Source organism: Malurus melanocephalus, unplaced genomic scaffold (assembly GCF_030028575.1).
Source record: "Malurus melanocephalus ecotype Western Australia unplaced genomic scaffold, MMel_1.1 scaffold_105, whole genome shotgun sequence".
Lineage (NCBI taxonomy): Eukaryota > Metazoa > Chordata > Aves > Passeriformes > Maluridae > Malurus > Malurus melanocephalus.
This window is the reverse complement of record NW_026623337.1, coordinates 2,095,412-2,113,959: the sequence shown is the minus strand read 5'-3', so window position 1 is coordinate 2,113,959 and position 18,548 is coordinate 2,095,412. Positions and strand designations below refer to the sequence as shown.

The following is an 18,548-nucleotide window of genomic DNA, read 5'->3' as shown; positions in this document are numbered from 1 at the left end:
GGGGCCGGGCCGCCTCCCGGGGCCGCCCGACGGAGCCGCGCCCCGCAGAGCGGCCTGGGCCAAGCGCCTGGCGCGGAGACTGCGAGGTGAGAGAGCGGCGATCCCGGCGCCCCGCACCCTGAGCGCGCTGCCGAGGCGCGGCAACGCTTCCTGCGCTTCTTTGTAGTCTGTTCCCTGTAGTAGTCCGTAGTCCTCCTTTTCCTCTGCCCGTGTCCTTTTCCATCCATCCTTGCCCTGTCTCTGTGTCCCCGTCTCCGTGCACATCCATCTCCTGATGCCCGTCGCGGTTATTCTCCCCAGCACACGCAGATGCACCCGCACTTCTCTCCTTCCTTTTCACACCTCTCTGCCTCCCASATCWTACCYGTGYCTGCKTTCTGTGRGACAMTYCTGCATAGAGGAGGTTTAGGYTGGACATTAGGAGGARTTTCTTTGCAGAAAGGGKGTCATTGGAATGGATTGCATGTGGAGGCGAAGGAGTCACTGTGCCTGGAGGTCTTTAAGGAAAGACTGGATGTGGTACTCGGTGCCATGGWCAAGTTGATATGGTGATGTTGGGTCATAGGTTGGACTCAAAGATCTCTGAGATCTTTTCCAGCCTTGGCTTTCTGCCCTAACACGAGGTCTTTGGGGAGTTGGAGCAGAATGCATGTCCTTCTCTCTTTCTCAGCATCCCTCACTCTGTAGGAGAGGTGGTTAAAATGTCTTGGGATACCTGGAGTGGGTTTGCTGGGAGGGTGTTTGATTCATTTTGATTTTCTGCAGTATTGTGCAGTGCCTTGGGGCTGCCCTCAACAGCTGAGAGCTGCCACTTGTCACACAGCTGGTGACCAGGGACAGAGTTCGAAGCCAAACCAGGAACACATGGTTCCAAAAAAGTGGACTTTTGGGGTGGCATTCAAAGCTTACTGCATTAACTCTGTTTAGCTGGCCTTGTAGGATTGATATGACACAGCAGAGAAAATGCCGGATGGGGAGTCCTTTGGATTTAAGWTTGTGGGAGCACCTTGAAAAACTCAATTTCTTTTCAGAGAAGCTTAAAATGTCAGCTTCAAACTGCAGAGTTTTAAACAGAGGATTGGTTTAAGTACCAGATAAAGTCTTCATAGTTATAAAGCTGCAGTAAAATAAAATTTATTCTTCTGAAATGTGAGTTTTCTGAATTGGTAGATAGTACTGTTACTGACTGCCACACCATCAGTCGAACTGTCAAAACAACCTTGATTTTAAACAAGGATTTGCACCTTCTCTTTGATTTTCATGTTCATTCAAAGATCATTTGCTGTAATGATTTCTCTGGCKTCATCTGTATTGCACCAAAATAAATCCCTCTTGGACACTGCAGTGTCTTCATTGTATGCAAGTCAGACTTGTAGAGATTATGGAATAGAACATGTTTTCTTTTTAGCAGATTTTATAGGGACTGTATTCAATGATCTAAGTCACTTCATTACCAGAAACCAGAATGACTAGGAAAAAAATACCAGCAATAATAGTGTTTTACATGAACTGGCACTTCTCTGGAGTCTTCAGTGGTGTTTAGTGTGTTGCTGAGATATGTAATTRCCTAGGAAAAGAGCTGCTTCACATGGAGAAAGTAAAGTCCTTTTATAAAAGCTTTTGTCTAAGTTCAGATGCTCCCTTCATATTAGCTGTTGCCAAGAAGGAACCTCCTGTGTGTGTTTTTAACTGTGGAGAGAAACAGCAGTGTTTGTCCATGAGGCGAGTGTGAGAGTGCCTTAGTGGGGTCCTGGCACGTGTTGCTCCTGTTTGATCTCTGTCCTGATTTGTGCAGTAATATTCAAAATAGTTTCTGCTCATGTATAGCCTGCATCTGTAGGCAAATGTAGCTAGAGTTACTGCAGCAGACAGATCCTTTTCTGGCTCTTTGGTGAGAATGTTGCCATAAATTCCTGGGCACAGCRAATGTTGGGGTGAGACTTTGGTGTCATGGAGGTGCTGCAGAGTGTTGTATTTAGTTGTGGAATAGGTAACACTTTCTCTGAAAAATGTGATCCTTGTACTACACAGCTAAAGGACTGATTGCAAGCCTGACATTATTGTAGGCTCTTGAAGGATAACTGAGGGTTTAATATTGGAAAAAACACTTTGTATTTTTTTTGACATTCCATGGATATCCATGAGGATCACTGAAGACTGGAAAATGGTGTGCTCAGTTTTATTTCAAGATGCCTACAGGAAAGYTGGCATAGATTTATTTAATGAAATTCCATCTCATTAGGCAGGATTTAGCAAGAGGGATTAATCCTTTGGGTATGACCAGTGATAGTGCTACCATGGCAAAAAAGGTGCCACTCATTACTGAAGGATGTTCAGTGACAGGTTACACTTTTACTTGCTCTCAGTTATGAAAGMAGAATGCAGAGAGGATTTAAGGTGTTGGGACTTTGGTAATTGCAGCTGTTGGAGAAACTGTAATAGGAGTTTCCAAGTGAATAGAAAGTTGGCTACTTCAGTCTGTCAATATTTTAGGTTCTTCTTTTTGTGGATACTGTCCAGATTCTAAAGTGAATGTCTGGGAAGTGGCTTTAGTACTTTGGTTTTTCSTATCTCCTCAGCAAAGATCCCAGATGCTGAGAGAAGAGGGGCTGACTATTCTGCTGTGTTAAGGAGAAAGTTACCAGAAGTTTTGATGGGTAAAAACAAAGTTTCCAGAGCCAGGCTGGAAAGGTAATCCTGTCCTCTGGAGCTGTACTTGGTCACTCAGTGCTGCCATGTCCTCGTGTGTATCAATGCTGATGTGTGTTGGGCATTTCTTGGAGGGTTTTTAGTTATTGTAAAAGGAAGGGACCAAATACTCTTCTCAGTCACTCCTTAATTGGTACTTTCATGAAGAATGCTACATACAGAATGAGTATAGCAATTTTTAGCTGCAGGTTTATTTGACAAAAGTACACAGATTCAGGCCAAAAGTTGATAAATAGCAAATTTATATAAGGAAACAAAACGGTTTTGGGGCTTGCAGCAGCTGTCAAATTCAGCACTGCTCACCTYCACTGTGCTTGATGCATCTAAATCAATATTCTAGTAAGACAAAAAGGGTAATAATATGTGCATATTGCAAAAATGTAACAGCTAATGAAAGCTTCAAGCTAGCTGATGGGCAAATTCAGAGTTAGTTTAGCACAAAGAATGTTGTGTGATCCCTGGTGCTTTTTGGTTGGGTTTTTTCTTTGCTGTAACTTTCTGTTCTTTGCTGACTTGACTCCTAACAATAGTCTAATATGACAGAGTTTGAGTTTGGAAGCTTTCTGCTTCTGCTCACCGCATTTCTTATTGGTGAGTAATGTGCTGACAGCCGGGACTYGGCTTTCTCGCCAGCTTAGCTCACTGGCTTTTCCAGCCTTTTCTTCCTCTCTTCCATCATGTTTTCCTGTCTTTATTATGAGGGTTGCTAGTGCAACGTAGTGCTGTGCTAGAGGCTGAATTTGTTGAGCTCTTTGTTATTAGTGACTCTGTAAGTGCTCTTGGATTTGTGTTTTTAAGAATGACCTAATGGGRAGGATTTGGCATTCTGTGCAGTAAMGYTGCRGTCTTTATCTGCARATTTTCAAAYTTGGCCTTAAAGAACAGCTTTGAAAAAGCTCTCTTATTTGGGGATCTGACACTAGGGAAGGTAGTAAGTTACTAATTAAGGAATGGGAACAGAGATTAACGCTAAAACTKTTAGTGCTTGCTGTGCCTGTGCAGAGAAGTTTCCAGGTTTATGTCACAGCTTAAAAATGTGGTAGCTGAAAGACTTCAAGAAACATCTAACACATTATTTTTTTTTTCTTATTTACACAGGTAGAGGGAAAAGCTTCCTTATTCCCATCTCTGCTAGCAAACAAAGGTCTGCAGCAGGCAGCTTAGTCCTTTGTTTTAGTCTTACAGCACTGATTGMAGATTGGCTGAACTCATGCTTCATTGTCAGCTTTTTAATGTGTTTTAGCTATCCCTTGTCACTGTTCCACTTCAAATTACTGTGGTATGTTTGATGGTTCCAAGTTTTTTTCCTAGGAAGTTTGAGGTTACTTCATTTCCATCTACTGAGAATGTAAAGGGTGTTTGGAAAGGCTGGCTGTTTAAAACACCTGAAAAGGATGAAAGTTTAATGCAATTCTGGAGGAGGGAATTTGGAGGAGGGGATTTTAATTTTTATATGCTTTTTCTGTTGCCAGAATAAAGGGTCAAATTGCCTTGCTTTAGGTGTAAATGAAGAGAAGTTCCATGAAGGTAGCTGTTCTGGCCTGAGCAGCACCAGATGCTTTATTTTTTTCTGTTCTGTACTAGGCACAAGAACTAAATATGGTGGTTGCTAACTGTGTTTTGTTTTAAAATGGTTGTTTCTTTTAGAAGCCTAATTTAAAATATCCTTTTACTTTTGTGTTGTTACCCTTTAGGAAAGGCTGACAAAACTTCAGCAGCTTCTCTTACTGTCTTCTTGGGAAATGTCAAGCGTAATATAAAGTGAGGRACAGGCAGAAGCAGATCAGCTTCATGCAGTTTCTCAATTTGACAGCTAGATTTGATGGCAGATGCTCCTTTAGGCTGCTGATGTTTAATTGGCAGCTCCTTGTTGTACAGGGAAAGAAGTCATGTAGAAATGCTCACCAAGATCCCTGCTGTGTGTCTTGCCTATCTGGGGGATGAAGGTTACSATCTGAATGTTTTAAAATGTGTTTGACTCATGTATCCTCCTTACATGTAGAGGGTTAAGACTAATCCTACAAGTTTGACAAGGAATGTTCATTTTTGTTCACCTAACAATGCTTCTCATATTTTTTTTAATAAAAGCACTGCACTTCCATTTCTTGAAGGATGGCTGTCGGTTCTTGTCTCTGTATCCTTGTTCTGTTCTYATACCATGTGGTCCTAAGTGACAGCACTTCTAAAAACACCACAGATCCTGTTGGTGTTCTGCTGAGCTGTTCCTAAATTATTATGGCATCTCATGGATAACTGATACTCCCCCAGGGCTTGTTCAATCTATGAACAAAGTTGTTCTTGCTTAAACTTGGGTCAGTTTAAATTCTGTAGAGGACCCTGCAGCAGGCATGACATAAGTTAAGCTTTCAGCATCACTTCTTATGCCRCTTGTGTATCTAGTATCAGACACCTGTGTACATCATTATATGCTTGTTTTCTCCTTTTAAGGTCTGTGGGGGACAAGACTCATGGAAGAGAACAACACCAGCAGGGAGCGGTACCTGAAAAGTGTTTTACGGGAGCTGATCACGTACATGATTTTCCTCGTGGTCCTCTGTGTCTGTAAGTGCTGTTCAGYAGCTGTGCATCCAGTTCTGTCCTACCTGCTTGCTGTGATTCCAGAARGAAGGTTGTTTGGTGTGGGAGAAGAATTAGTGGCCAGGTGTCTGGGCAAATACTTGGAATCAAATATTTCTCTTTCTGTGCATGGGTTGTTGCTTGAGACTGTGCCTTAACAAGTTTGAAATCTTTAGGCAGGCTGATAATATTCTTAGTTTTTAGAGAGCCTTTTTTTACTGTGGTACCACATAGCAGTGTAATGCTTCTGCTACACATTTTGCAATCCCTGAGCAGAGCTGGTAAATATGAAGAGGAGGAGTTAGTCATCTAGGACAAATAATTGAACTAAATCACCGAGTTTGAAGTTCATCACCAAGGTTATGTACTGATCACAGCTGGAGACTTGTGTTATTTGTTGTCTTGATACCATATGAAGTACCATAACACTAAAGAACACAGAACATAGTAACATGCAACTTAAAGAACTTCTCGTGGAGTTAGAAAATACCTTTTATTTGTTTGCTAGGGAGAAAAGCAATGAAATATATACATTGAGTTAGTGTCTTTTAGAAAGCCATTGTGTTTCARGTCTCCAGTTTATAGTGTGGGCATTTCCACTCTAAATGGCTGAAGCGTCAGTGACCCTGACGTTGCCATTTATGATCAGCTGTAATACAAGGTGATGTTTTTAATTTTTGTGAGAGGGCATCTCAGAGTGGAAAAGCAGATGCAAAACTACATTGATAGACTGTCTCTGAGAGCAAGCCAACTCTGCTTGAATATAGCCGAAATACTGAAAAGCCCAAATTTTATACCATTGACACAACTGTTTTGATGCTATACTGCAGGCATGTTTATATATTTTTTCATTCCTGAGCCATTTAAAAATGCTTAGAGTAGGTTTATGAGTAAAGTAGTGTAAAGCTGCTTGTGGCTGGCACGCTGTACCACCAAGAGGTGTAGCAGTGAGAGGCCTGGGTTAAAGTGAAATTTGTTTCAGCGGAAGTTTGACTTTTAACAGACTGTTAACTGTTTTGCTACAGAAAAAGAATTTTGCTAACAGAATAAAGGAAAAGTGTAGTGTGTTAAATATCTAGAGATATTGCTAAYTTATTGGTGTTTTTAAAGTACTATATTTTCTATTTTTTTCATAAGCAATAACTGTAGGTCAGTCTGGTCTGTGGCTTGGCATGCYCCAGGAGAGAGCTTTCCAGTGCAGGCTAAATGCTGTGGGCATTTCTTTTTCTCTTGTGGTTTGGAGAGTACATATTTAGAGAGAATTCAGGTATTGCACAGTCGTGTGATACATTCCACATGCACGACAAGATCTATTAAAAATAGTTCTTGTTCTCTGGTTGTTAAGGGAAACACAAAATTTATAAATTTTATAAAGTTGTCAAAACTGACAGTGATTGTACACTGTGGGCCTAATCTTTCAGACTCCTCTGAGTTTCAGCCTTAGAGTGGTTTAAGTATTTGTAGGTGGTAACAATATCCATGCCAGAGACTGTTGCCTCAAGCCATCTTGGTTTTGTACATTGTGTTATAATTTATGCTCTGTGGCCCTCAGCCAAATATTTGGCCCTGGAGAAAAAGGAGTAACAGCCTAATTTATTTTCTATGGGGAGTTTCTCTTAAAGGCACTGCACATAAGGGCTGGAGGTTCATTGCCTAAACCATGTCATTCCCAGTCCCGTGCAGTATCCTATTTGACTGCCATTATCTGCTCAAGCAGAGCACAGTTCCCCTGAGGTCTTAGTGCCATSTCTGCGGGTTCTCCATGTGTGCCTTGAACAGCACAGGTCACCTAAAAAGGCTCTACCTGCCTCTCTTCAGGCTGCTGAATCGTGTCTTTGTTTTCCTTGAGGTTGGCTTTTGTAGAAACATTCATAATAGAGTGATTTATGGAAAGGAGAAGAGAGCATCTTAAATGGATTAATCAGTCTACCTTCACTGCTTTTTGTATTTTAATCACAATTGATAGATAAATGCTGCTTGGTGCCGGTTTTGTATTGCAGTTTTATAATCCCACTACAAAATCTGTACAAATACAGYCTGATGTATTCAAAACAAAGAAAGTAGTTTTTTCTTCTTTTTTTTTTTTCTTTTCCTCATTCCTTGATTTCTCACTCCTTACCAAATCTTTTGCAGTGACTTATGGGACAGTGAGTTCCAGTATGTACTATTACACAAGGGTTATGTCACAGCTCTTCCTGGAAACACCTGTGTCAAAAACGGAGAGAACTGATTTCAAAACTTTGTCCACGATGGATGACTTCTGGAAGGTAATCTAAGACCAAGTTTTTATACCTCTTGTTGGTGTGGTTTGCTGGTCCTGRCATGAACTGTAAATTTAACAGGCAGGATCTTATTTCCTAACGTGRTAGGGCTTGTGCATGAAGATCTATGTGCACAATGTCCAAGCTATGGAACAAAGTAGGCCCTTGGTATGGGAAAATTTAGAACTCAAATAATGTTGGTGGGGCAGAGTAGGGCAAGTTTGTGGGGTATCTTCGGAGGACAGGTAACAGTGAAGCCTTATGTCAGAAAAATTGTCAACTATTATTCTAACTTCTGTGTGGAGTAAAGATCTACAAAAATAGTGCCAGAAACATGCAAACTAAAATTCTGTCATCCTCCCCAGTTCACAGAAGGCCCTTTGCTAGATGGTCTTTACTGGGAGATGTGGTACAACAACAAAACCATGGCAGAAAACAAAAGCTTCATTTATTATGAGAACCTGCTCCTGGGGGTGCCTCGCATTCGGCAGCTGAAGGTCAGAAATGGTTCGTGCTCCATACCTGAAGATTTAAAGGATGAAATCAAAGACTGCTATGATGTGTATTCTGTAGCTAATGAAGACACTGCTCCTTTTGGACTTCGGAATGGAACTGCGTATGTAGCATTGCTGTAGAMCCATAATCCTTTTTAATGTTCTTGTGACCCATCTTTCTACCTTAATTTTATGGTGTTAGTCAAAGGAACTTCGTAACTTCTTTCTCTGGGCGGGGGTACATCAATACTTTGTAGCAAGCACYTCTGAARTGAAACCTTTAAGTCACTAATATGWGGTTTTTGGTCTGGTTTTGTYAGTTATAAGTTGTTAATTATAAGTTGAAGGTGGGAAGGCCAATGTGCTCTGTTTCTCTTGCTTCTGAACTAGCTGGACATACACCAATGAAAAGGATTTGAATGGGAGCAGCCACTGGGGCTTGATCGCCACRTACAGCGGGGCTGGTTATTACCAAGACCTCTCGAGGACCAGAGAAGTGACAGCTTTGCAGATTGCCAGCCTGAAGAAGAACCTATGGCTGGACAGAGGGACCAGAGCAGCTTTCATTGATTTCTCTGTATACAATGCAAATATCAACCTATTTTGYGTGGTCAGGTATGAACAGAGCCATGACAGGGGTCAGTTGCACAGTGTGGGTTGGGGGCTTGGGGTTTTCTTGTAATTGCTTTGTTTTGGGGACATGGGTGTGTGTTTTGAGTAAAGGGGACAGACAACTGAAGTGTTGTCCCTCCCTGTCAAAGAAATTAGATTCCTCATGGAGTCTGTCCTGGCTTTCCTGGTGCCACAATGGCTTGGATGCAGTTTGCAGAAGATTTCTGTAGGGAGCTGGCTTCTTTAAATAAATGCATGGGTATGCAGCATCGGCCTTTAGTTTAGACAGCRTGAAACAGGCACAGATGAAAACAAATCTGTTTCTGTTTCTTCACTGTTCCTGAAGGTCTTTGGGTTTTAGTCAAAACTGAGTGTGATCACATTTACAACTTTTGTGTGACGCCTTCTCTGAATCATATGTGGGTTTATTTCTATTATTTAAATAATGATTCAGATAAACCCAAATGTCTATTAGTAGTGCTTTTCATCAGTTCTGGTTAAATTAAATTCCTTTTTTCTTTGCCTTTTTTTGAAATGCAGGTTGCTAGTAGAGTTTCCAGCCACTGGAGGCCTTATTACATCTTGGCAGTTTCAGCCAGTGAGGCTGATTCATTACATCTCCACTTTTGATTTTTTCCTGGCAGCCTGTGAAATGTCCTTCTGTCTTTTTGTTCTGTATTACATGGTGGAAGAGATCTTAGAAATTCGCATTCATAGACTGCGATACTTCAGAAGTCTTTGGAATTGTCTTGATATCCTTATCATTGTGGTAAGTAACCTTTGTAACAAGGCTAAAATAGCTTTCTAAAATGCACTTTGTGGGAGACTTTAATTATTGGGTGTTCCTATTGTGGGTTTAAAGGATAAGACCATCATTAGGAAGAATACTTACWGTTAGGCTATTCAGTCTGAATAAGACAATTTTAGTCTGTGTTGCAATGTTGGTGTGTTTTGCAAAGTTGGTTGTTCTCTCAGTGGTTTCAACCTGGTATATAGTTAGATTATTTGTCCATCATGCTTTTTCACAGTTTTTGTTTATACAGACATAGCTATTTTTGGAGGAGATAAACCTGCCCTCTCTTCAGTGTATCTGGTGCAGACTATTGGTTCTGACTTTCAAGAAAGAAAATCATCTGCTTTGAAGAAGCGATTTGCATTTTGAGGAATGGGACTGGGATTTGAGTATGTTCGCAAAGAAYAACAAAGAGATTTATTGTGGTATTAAATACTCACCAGCTAATACCAAGTTTGAAGAAGTGTCTCAAAACTGTAGAGTGCTAGCAGCTGTCTTGGTTAAGTGGACAGTGTTGCACATCTTGTAATCTTAGTGTCCCAGAAAATATGAGCTTTGGCTTTAAAGCTGCATAATAATTCTCTCTGGACTCACATCAAGCTGTGCTTACCAAAAGTATACAAAGCCAGAAGTGCTGAAACAGTTCCAGTCCCACACTCGTTTTGTATCTTCAGGCTTGGATGAATCGAATCAAGACTTCAAGTCTTGAAGTTAGTATCTGTAATCCAGGGATATCATATTTGTATCACAGTGCTTTGTAAAAGTAGGGCTGTTTAGGGGTATGTTTATGTGAACTGTGTGCTGCTTGTTGCTCTTATTGATGGGGGCAGGGTTAAGATGCTTTGCTGTTACAGTCAGGGAAGAGTATGTAAGTGTGAGTGTAAAATTCAGATTAGACGAAGGATCAACATTTTATGCTTATGCCTTGCCTGAGGGGCATTGTTTAAGAGTAGGATTATGGACTTATGACTATATAWGGTGAAGTGTTCACTTATAGTTATGAGCAGCTCATGTGCAGATGTCAAAGCAAGAGACATGTATGGTGAAACTGCAGCTTCTCTGCTGTTGCTTGTTGTGATCAGTCTGTGCTCTGGAAAAGCTGTAGAGCCTCTTTGGCCATTGCTGTATTTCTGCTCTCTGCTCTTTTTCACCTTGGTSTTCTTGAGCTGTGATATTTCCTTCCTTGTATTTTCTTCTCTGTGACAGCATCACTTTTCTAAGCCTACTAGATGTCRCTCTCGTCTTTTGTTCTTCACCTGTGTGGCAATGAAATGACTTCCCCAAACTATTGGTATGTAGTCCAGGACTATAATAGTTTTCTTGTGAAATGCATGAAGCTCCTCATATCTTAACTTTATCTCACATATGTGGTTCAAACAACTCGTTTTAAAACCCTAATCTCATTTTGTGAATCTCTGTATCTCTTTTGTCCTCAGCTCTCTGTGGTAGCCATAGCAATTAGCATCTATAGGACATCAGCTGTTGATATGCTCCTGAAGAAGCTGCTGGAAGATCAGAACTCATTCCCCAATTTTGAACCTTTGGCGTATTGGCAAATGCAGTTCAACAACATTGCTGCAGTCACTGTGTTTTTTGTCTGGATTAAGGTAACTCCAAGACACACGTCCTTATTCTAACATTAGAATGTCAGCAGTATCCTGAATTACACATGATAYATTATTTGAGGTTTATTCACATTTCTCCCAAAGTCGATCATGTGACAAAGTCAGAACTTGGGGGTAGCTTTGTACAGATGAAAAGCAAGGCTGTAACATGTTTCGTCCACTCTTGTGTAGATCTAAAAGATGTAGTCACTGCGAGTGTTTTGTCAGCAGACACATTAAAAAATATTTTTATTATTCCTCAACTGGTAAGTCAGTAATTCTTACTCGGTACTGCTTTGTCTCCAGTTATCTCAGTAAGGCATCTCACATAAAAGACTGGAGAGCAATTATGTTAAGAAATTGTCTTCCTCATCTTTATATTTTTTTTTCTTTTTTTCTTTCAACAGCTTTTCAAATTTGTTAACTTCAACAGAACAATGAGTCAGTTATCCACCACCATGTCTCGCTGTGTCAAGGACGTCATTGGCTTTGCCATTATGTTTTTTATTATTTTCTTAGCTTATGCTCAGTTGGCCTATCTTGTCTTTGGCACTCAAATTGATGACTTCAGCACTTTCCAGGACTGCATGTAAGTACAGGTATAAAAAAAATATAAAGAAGATTTTGGTGCTTTGATTTATTGGTTGCCTTATCAGAGGTGAATGCTGTGACGTCCATCTAAACATGTAAGCTGCAGACATTGCTGCAGCCCAGTATCAAATCCATTTGTTAGAGTGTTTTTATCTCAGTGGTTTTGCTATGAGATTAAAAATATACTGTAGTCAAGAGCAGTGAGCTAAAAATGACAGGGTCTGGTTGGTATGACATGATTTTTGCAGCAATTAGTCACATTCCTAGACAAACTCCATGTTCAATGGTTAAATGCTTACTGAAATGTTGGATGCATAATAAGGCTGTGTTCCTGATAGCGTTCAAAGCTGCTTGACTCAGAGTCCATCTTAGCCAACCATAAAATCTGTAAGTATCTGGAATCCAGGAAAGAGGGAGGACTTAATAGTTTTCCCTTGGTTGATTTGGCACAATACAACCTGATTGTAATGGAGGTAATTAACAGTTGTTCAGTCACTGATTTTTCCCTGCCCCCTTATGTTGGGGCAGTGTTGCAAAGAGTTTCTTGCAGAGAAGTAAAGGAACTGGAAATATGCTGCTGATGCTGTAAAGTGTCAAGCTTTTTCCAGCTTAGAGGGAGAGGGCTGGGGTTTCATGTGTGTGAGAGAGATGGGAGTGAGTCTCAAAGCTTCACAGTAATAATTACAGATTTGCTCCACTTCCTGTTGCCCTCATTATCAGTTGTGACCAAAAGGCACAGGTACCTGCTCTGGTTTTGCTCTCTCTGTGTGGTACCTGACTGGGGGTTTGGTTATGCCTCCAGATGTGCTTGATGAATTGGTTCTGCAGTGCCTGATCAAGTGTTACCTTATGCAGAACTATTTTATTCATCAGTCACACTGTTAGCATAAAGTAGTTTGTGGATCCTTGCACAGCTCCAGTGATGTTTTCTTCAATTCCTGGATGTGTTTTGTTTTTAAGATTTACTCAGTTCCGCATCATTTTGGGAGACTTCAACTTCACAGAGGTTGAAGAAGCTAATCGAATTTTGGGACCCATTTATTTCACTACATTTGTGTTCTTTATGTTCTTCATTCTTTTGGTATGTACTCTTTGTTTATGTGGGGTGGGTCAGTGGCAGTTTTTGCATCACTTGCTCTTTGATTACTCCTGCTACTTTTGGGRCTTTTTCTGATAATGGTGAGTGTGTGGCCCATGAAGAGGCCTGAGTAATACATGGCTGGGCACTATACTTTTTCCTTTTTTTCTTCATTTAAAATTGATTTCCATTGTATGTTTTTTTTATCATTGTCATATAGTGCTCCACATTGTGTTTTTAATTTTTTTTTCATTATTATTAKTAGTAGTAGTACAAAGAAAACTGTACAGAAGTCCTGTACCATCATAATTTCTAGAGTTATTTAGTGGCCCCTGTACTTAGTGTGGCATKTTATTGCTATTTGAGATGAGAAGGGATAGCATTCAGGTTTTATTTGTGGGTAAAGACTTCATCTTGGATGTTCAGTAGTAAGGAAGCAGTTAAGTGTTCAGTGAGATGGAACCAGAATCAATGGGAAAATAACATATGGGACACTGACCAATGGTACACATGAAGCAGATTTCCTATTTGCTTTGTAGCACCTCACACATTCCAGAGGAGCAGAGTCTAGTGTCCATCAAGGGAAAGAAAATTTTTTTTCTAACAGAAAAGCACTGGACAGTAAGTCCAGTTATCCAAAGTATTCACTATAATTTGTGTGCTTATTAATACCTGTACAGCCTCTCATTTGGCCTGAGTGATGTGTTGATGTAAGCCACTTGAGACCAATCTGAGACCTGGAAATTAAGTGAGGGAAGATGGGCAGAAAGCACCAACTCTTAAAACAGGGCAAAATAGCAGCAAAAAATAGCACAATAATGAATTGTCAAGTTACCTCTTACTTCTCTGGTGTCAGGCATGAATGCGTGAAGATACAGCACTGAAAACCTGTTCCACAGCATGTTTTTATGTCCATGAGGAAACAGAGGGTAGCACTGCCTTTCTGCATTGGATGTGCCAGTAAATCTAGTAATTTTTTTTTTAAAGTGAATATTCAATTTGGAATTCAGTCATGCTTACTCCTTGTTCAGCAGGGACCTTTCAGTTATGACCRGCATGGTTTGATTAAGTTACATGCTTGGCACAGGGTTCGTGAGACCAATATTTTCTCCTTTCTCTGACCAAACGGCCAAGCWCTTTTCAGAGTTGATGCCAAGTGCCTGATTTTTAAGCCTTTTGCTTTTATTTTTAGTCTGAAATGCCAGCAGAGCTATAATTAGATAAGAGCCTTTTGTTTGTGCTGATTATTACAGGATGAATAGTTGACTTGATTCCYCAGGCATTTTTGTTTCTAGCTGTGTTGCCTGGATTAACTCAGTTGTTTTCTGAGTAAGTTTGGCCTTGTAGGGTTTACTGCCACTGCTGTGTGTAGCTGTGAACCCTGTCTGGAAAAGGATTCTCCACTTATATTAATAACCAGTAATGTTGATTAAAAATTATTATATTGCAGCACACCATATTTCAATATCAAACTCTGGATGCCAGGTTTTTTTTAAACAGCCCACGATTTTCTCCTGGCCTTTTAAGACAAAATTCATGCATARATCTGCACAAGAAGATCATAGGAGTAGTAGGGCTCAGTTTGCTGAAATTTCAGATTTCAACTCTTTGTTTTCTCTTACAAACAGAACATGTTTTTGGCCATTATCAATGATACCTACTCTGAAGTCAAATCAGATATGGCACAACAGAAGGCAGAAATGGAACTGTCTGACCTTATCAGGAAGGTAAATGTAATGTTTTGTTTGTTTGACATCTTACTCTTCATGTCTGAACTTATTTCATAACACACTGTATAAACTGTACAAATAAAGCTGGCAGCAGCTAGTGAGAGTACACAGCTCAGTTAAAATAAATTAGTCTGAGCTGGGTGTAAATTAAATGAGTGAAAACTTCCCATCTCAATGTAATTTAGTCATCTGAGACTTTGCCTTGAATGATCCCACTGAACACACTGAATGATAGTGTACAGCAGCTGATTTTTGTAATCAAAAAGTTATGAGAAATCAAATCTTCAAATCTGACGTGAAGCAACAAAATTTCAATTCCTCTTTTAGGGCTACAACAAAGCCATGATCAAACTTAAATTGAAGAAGACTACTGTTGATGACATTTCAGAAAGTCTGAGACAGGGTGGAGGAAAACTCAATTTTGATGAACTCCGGCAAGATCTGAAAGGGTAAGGGAGTTTTTACTTCTTACCTTGAGTAGTATCCCCAAAGACATGTGGTGTTAACTTTTTGATGTGATTTTCCTCTAGCAAAAGTACACTAATGTGGTAAAGACACACAGCAGGGTACTTTTCTCTGCATTATGGCTGGTGTTGCCATCCCCCACCAGAGAAAGGATTTGGAACTCTGGGGCCCAACCTCCTTGAATTTCTGTGTTTTGGGGAAAAAAMCAGAGAGATCTCTGAGGAAGCAGAGACCTTTGTGGAAATGGTAATGTTTCTGTCAGACCACTGCAGGTGTTTGTGGACAGTCAGGAGTCCAAGGAAAGGATACAATTCAAGGAGATAGAGAAAGGATTTGTGAAAGTGAAAAGTTCTGTATAGGGGAGATTGGTGCTCTTAACTAATTAAAGGTGAGGAGTGAGGGGTTTTTATCAATAAATAGCAATGGGATGCCTTTGTGTTGGGGATGAAAATCTGTCTGAAGTGAGATGTTTTCTAACACACAGAGTTGTTTCAGCATCTGAAACATGGAAAGTAAGGGAACTGCTCATACTGTCTTTTCAGGAAGGGGCACACAGATGCAGAGATTGAAGCAATATTTACCAAATATGACCAGGATGGGGACCAGGAATTGACAGAGCATGAACATCAGCAGATGAGAGATGACCTGGAGAAAGAGAGGGTGAGCTCAGCAGTAAGAGTGGTGTTCCACCAGCACTGTCTGCCAGTCTGCTCCCTGTGCTGGTTTCCTGTCTCAGAAAAATCCTCTTGTATCCCTTCACTTTTGCTGTCATTCCTGGCTGTCTGAGCAAAACTGTAAAAAGGCACAGGGGAACTGAGAGAGGGCAGGAACTTTTTGAGCTTGACATGTCTATCCCCATGTACAGGTGAAAGATTTTACATCTCTCTGTCTCTCTCTCTCTCTGGCTTGTGTTTGCACAAAGGAGGATCTGGACCTGGACAGGAGCTCTCTGCCACGTCCTCTGAGCAGCCGCAGCTTCCCCCGAAGCTTGGAYGACTCCGAGGAGGATGAGGATGAAGACAGTGGACACAGTTCCAGGAGGAGGGGCAGCAGCTCTAGTGGGGTTTCCTATGAAGAGTTCCAAGTGTAAGTTTATCCTTCTGAGTGAGATAAATCTTCATGGTGGCTTTTGTTTGTTGTTTTTTTGTTGTTGTTGTTGTGGGTTTTCTTCTTCAGCTTATATAGTGTTCTCTCCTGTAACTTTGATATTAATCAAATTATTAATGAAAGCAATTGTTATGTTTTTTTATGTTACGTAAGTCACTACTTTTAGTAGCTGTCACATAATATCTGAACTGGAAGTGCCTTAGAGAGCCTAATGGGAACCGGTTAGAAAATAGAAAATCAGAACAAATGTAAAAAAAACCAGCAACAAAACCCCTTTTCTTAAAACGTGGTCATTGAAAAGTCAGAGGAAAGGGTCATGTTGCAATACTGCCAGAAGACTTTTCTGGCTTTTTAAGTTGTAAAACCTCAAGCTTATTTTAGGTTCACTGAGACTCCAATTGTTTTTAATAAGATTGAGTGTGTATTTTGTCTGAAATGATAGACCTCCATATTAATTAATGATAGCAGCACTAGCTAAATAAAGAATTGTGTAGCTGGAACAAACAGATTTGTGGGATGATGCTTTGAAAGCAGAGTTAAACATCTACTCCTTTCCCCCATGTGCTTTACAYCAGTTTCACTTTCTTGCTCTGGTGTTCCCTGTCCCTCCTGGACAGTAGGACTGGCATGTGGGGAGTCAGATGGGTGCTTGGATAACAGCAGTGTCTCATCCTCATCTGCTCTGTGTGTTGACATGCTAGAACAATGCTGACTGGGCAATGTCCAAGTCACTGAAGCTCCCACTTGTTGCCCTCAGACTCATGAGGCGGGTGGATCGCATGGAGCATTCCATCGGCAGCATCGTCTCCAAGATCGATGCYGTTATCGTGAAGCTGGAAGCAATGGAGAGGGCCAAGATAAAAAGGAGAGATGTGTTGGGAAGACTGTTAGATGGAGTGACAGAGGTGAGAAACCCACTGGCTGTGGTCTGGTCACAGCCTGCATGGCTTCCTTGCTGTCAGCACTTCTTTTTGCTGCGTGGCTTGGCATGACTGAAGGAGTGGTGGTAAAGAGGAGGGGGGTGCTTTGGCAGCGGGTGAGTGATTTCAGTTAGGTGCTAGGAAAACATGAAATTTAAAACGTGAAATTTTGGGAACATGGTGCAAGTTTCAGATATGGCAACATGTCTTACAGCAGGCCTATGTCCCCATTTAAACCCGTGGTTGGGACAGCAATGAAGCAGCTCCTTCATTCCTTGGTGTCTGTTGGGATTAATACAATATTTTTTATGGACTGCTCTTTTAGAGTCAGGGGGATCCAGCCCAGAAGGCCCAGCCTCCTCTTATTCTCCTTTGTTGTTTTGGGACTGTGTGTAGCAGCTGGCAGTAGCTCACTTCTGTCACCAGGCTTACCTGACTTTCTTTGCTTCTCCTTTCACCTTCTCTTTCTTGAGGCTTCTTTAAGAGTGGCCAATAGGAGAAACATGTGTGGATGCTAAAATCTGTCAGCTGCAATACAAATTGTGCTTTCCTGGATGGCAAGCTGGGCATTTCAGTATGGGAAATAAAACAATTTGCTGTGGGAGCTGCGTTTCCCCATTAGCCTATGGAAGTACTCCTGTGGTTGTATAGGGTTTTGCCTAGACTGCTGTTTGGAAGCTGCACTTCCAGCTTGTGTCTTTTAATGTGTTTAGGATGAAAGGCTGGGCCGGGACAGYGAAATCCACAGGGAGCAGATGGAGCGGCTGGTGCGGGAGGAGCTGGAGCGCTGGGAGTCGGATGACACTGCCTCCCAAATGAGCCATCGTCTGGGGACACCGCTGGGACTGAACGGCCAGCCTCGCTCCAGGAACTCCCGSCCATCGTCCTCCCAGTCAGATGGGATTGATGCCGGAGCAGGAAATGGGGGGAACAACATCCATGTGTAGGTGGAGCTTTGGAGGTGACTGCRCACGTTTCCTGTCAGTTCTCAGCCAGCAAATGCCCTGTGCTGKTCCCCAGCATGAGGGAATCACTGATCATTCACTGAGGACACCTTCCACTGGTGGAAAAAACTAAATATTCACTCCATAAATCATTTTCAGACCTATGTTATCCATGTGTAACCCCATCAGCGAGTGTCAGCCTTGGAAACAAAAATGCAGGAAACTGAATGGGCATCAGGCATGACAAAATCTACCGGGATAGAAATCTGATTCCACAGAAGTATTATGGGTAGCACTTGCATGAGGGCAGTAAACTTCAGGCAAAATAATGTGCACTAAATAATTAGTGCTGGCACACTAAAACAAGAGGCTATGAGTTTTTTCTTCCTCTTGGCAAATACAATTTTTAATTGCTTTTAAAAACAAATTTTAAAATACAGTGGCATCAGTTTGTCTCATCCATTATAACAGCTGACAGTTTCCAAAGAGAAAAAACAGCACTTTAAAAAAAAATTGAGTTTCTATCTGTTTTTTGGAGTTATTCTTGTTATATTGACATTTTACTTAACTTAAAATATTCTTTTTTCCTGTTTTTGAGAGGTAYTACTTTTCTTTAAACAGAAGAAAGCGCACTTAGTTTGTACAACTGTAAATTACATTCTG

At 41.0% G+C, this 18,548-nt stretch overlaps 1 protein-coding gene across 1 annotated transcript in view; it reads left to right on the top strand.

Annotated features, from left to right (window-relative positions):
* Positions 1 to 18,295, top strand: part of LOC130575374 (polycystin-2-like) — a 23,987-nt gene extending 5,692 nt beyond the window's left edge. The window contains exons 9-23 of the mRNA XM_057369225.1: positions 3 to 86; positions 5,158 to 5,271; positions 7,420 to 7,553; positions 7,913 to 8,163; positions 8,432 to 8,656; positions 9,194 to 9,422; positions 10,883 to 11,053; positions 11,458 to 11,639; positions 12,602 to 12,722; positions 14,348 to 14,446; positions 14,777 to 14,898; positions 15,457 to 15,574; positions 15,837 to 16,000; positions 16,779 to 16,926; positions 17,655 to 18,295. Of these exons, the coding sequence (XP_057225208.1) occupies positions 3 to 86; positions 5,158 to 5,271; positions 7,420 to 7,553; positions 7,913 to 8,163; positions 8,432 to 8,656; positions 9,194 to 9,422; positions 10,883 to 11,053; positions 11,458 to 11,639; positions 12,602 to 12,722; positions 14,348 to 14,446; positions 14,777 to 14,898; positions 15,457 to 15,574; positions 15,837 to 16,000; positions 16,779 to 16,926; positions 17,655 to 17,888 (2,396 nt within the window). The 3' untranslated portion in view covers positions 17,889 to 18,295. The remainder of the gene's footprint in view (positions 1 to 2; positions 87 to 5,157; positions 5,272 to 7,419; positions 7,554 to 7,912; positions 8,164 to 8,431; positions 8,657 to 9,193; positions 9,423 to 10,882; positions 11,054 to 11,457; positions 11,640 to 12,601; positions 12,723 to 14,347; positions 14,447 to 14,776; positions 14,899 to 15,456; positions 15,575 to 15,836; positions 16,001 to 16,778; positions 16,927 to 17,654) is intronic.
* Positions 18,296 to 18,548: the final 253 nt, after the last annotated feature.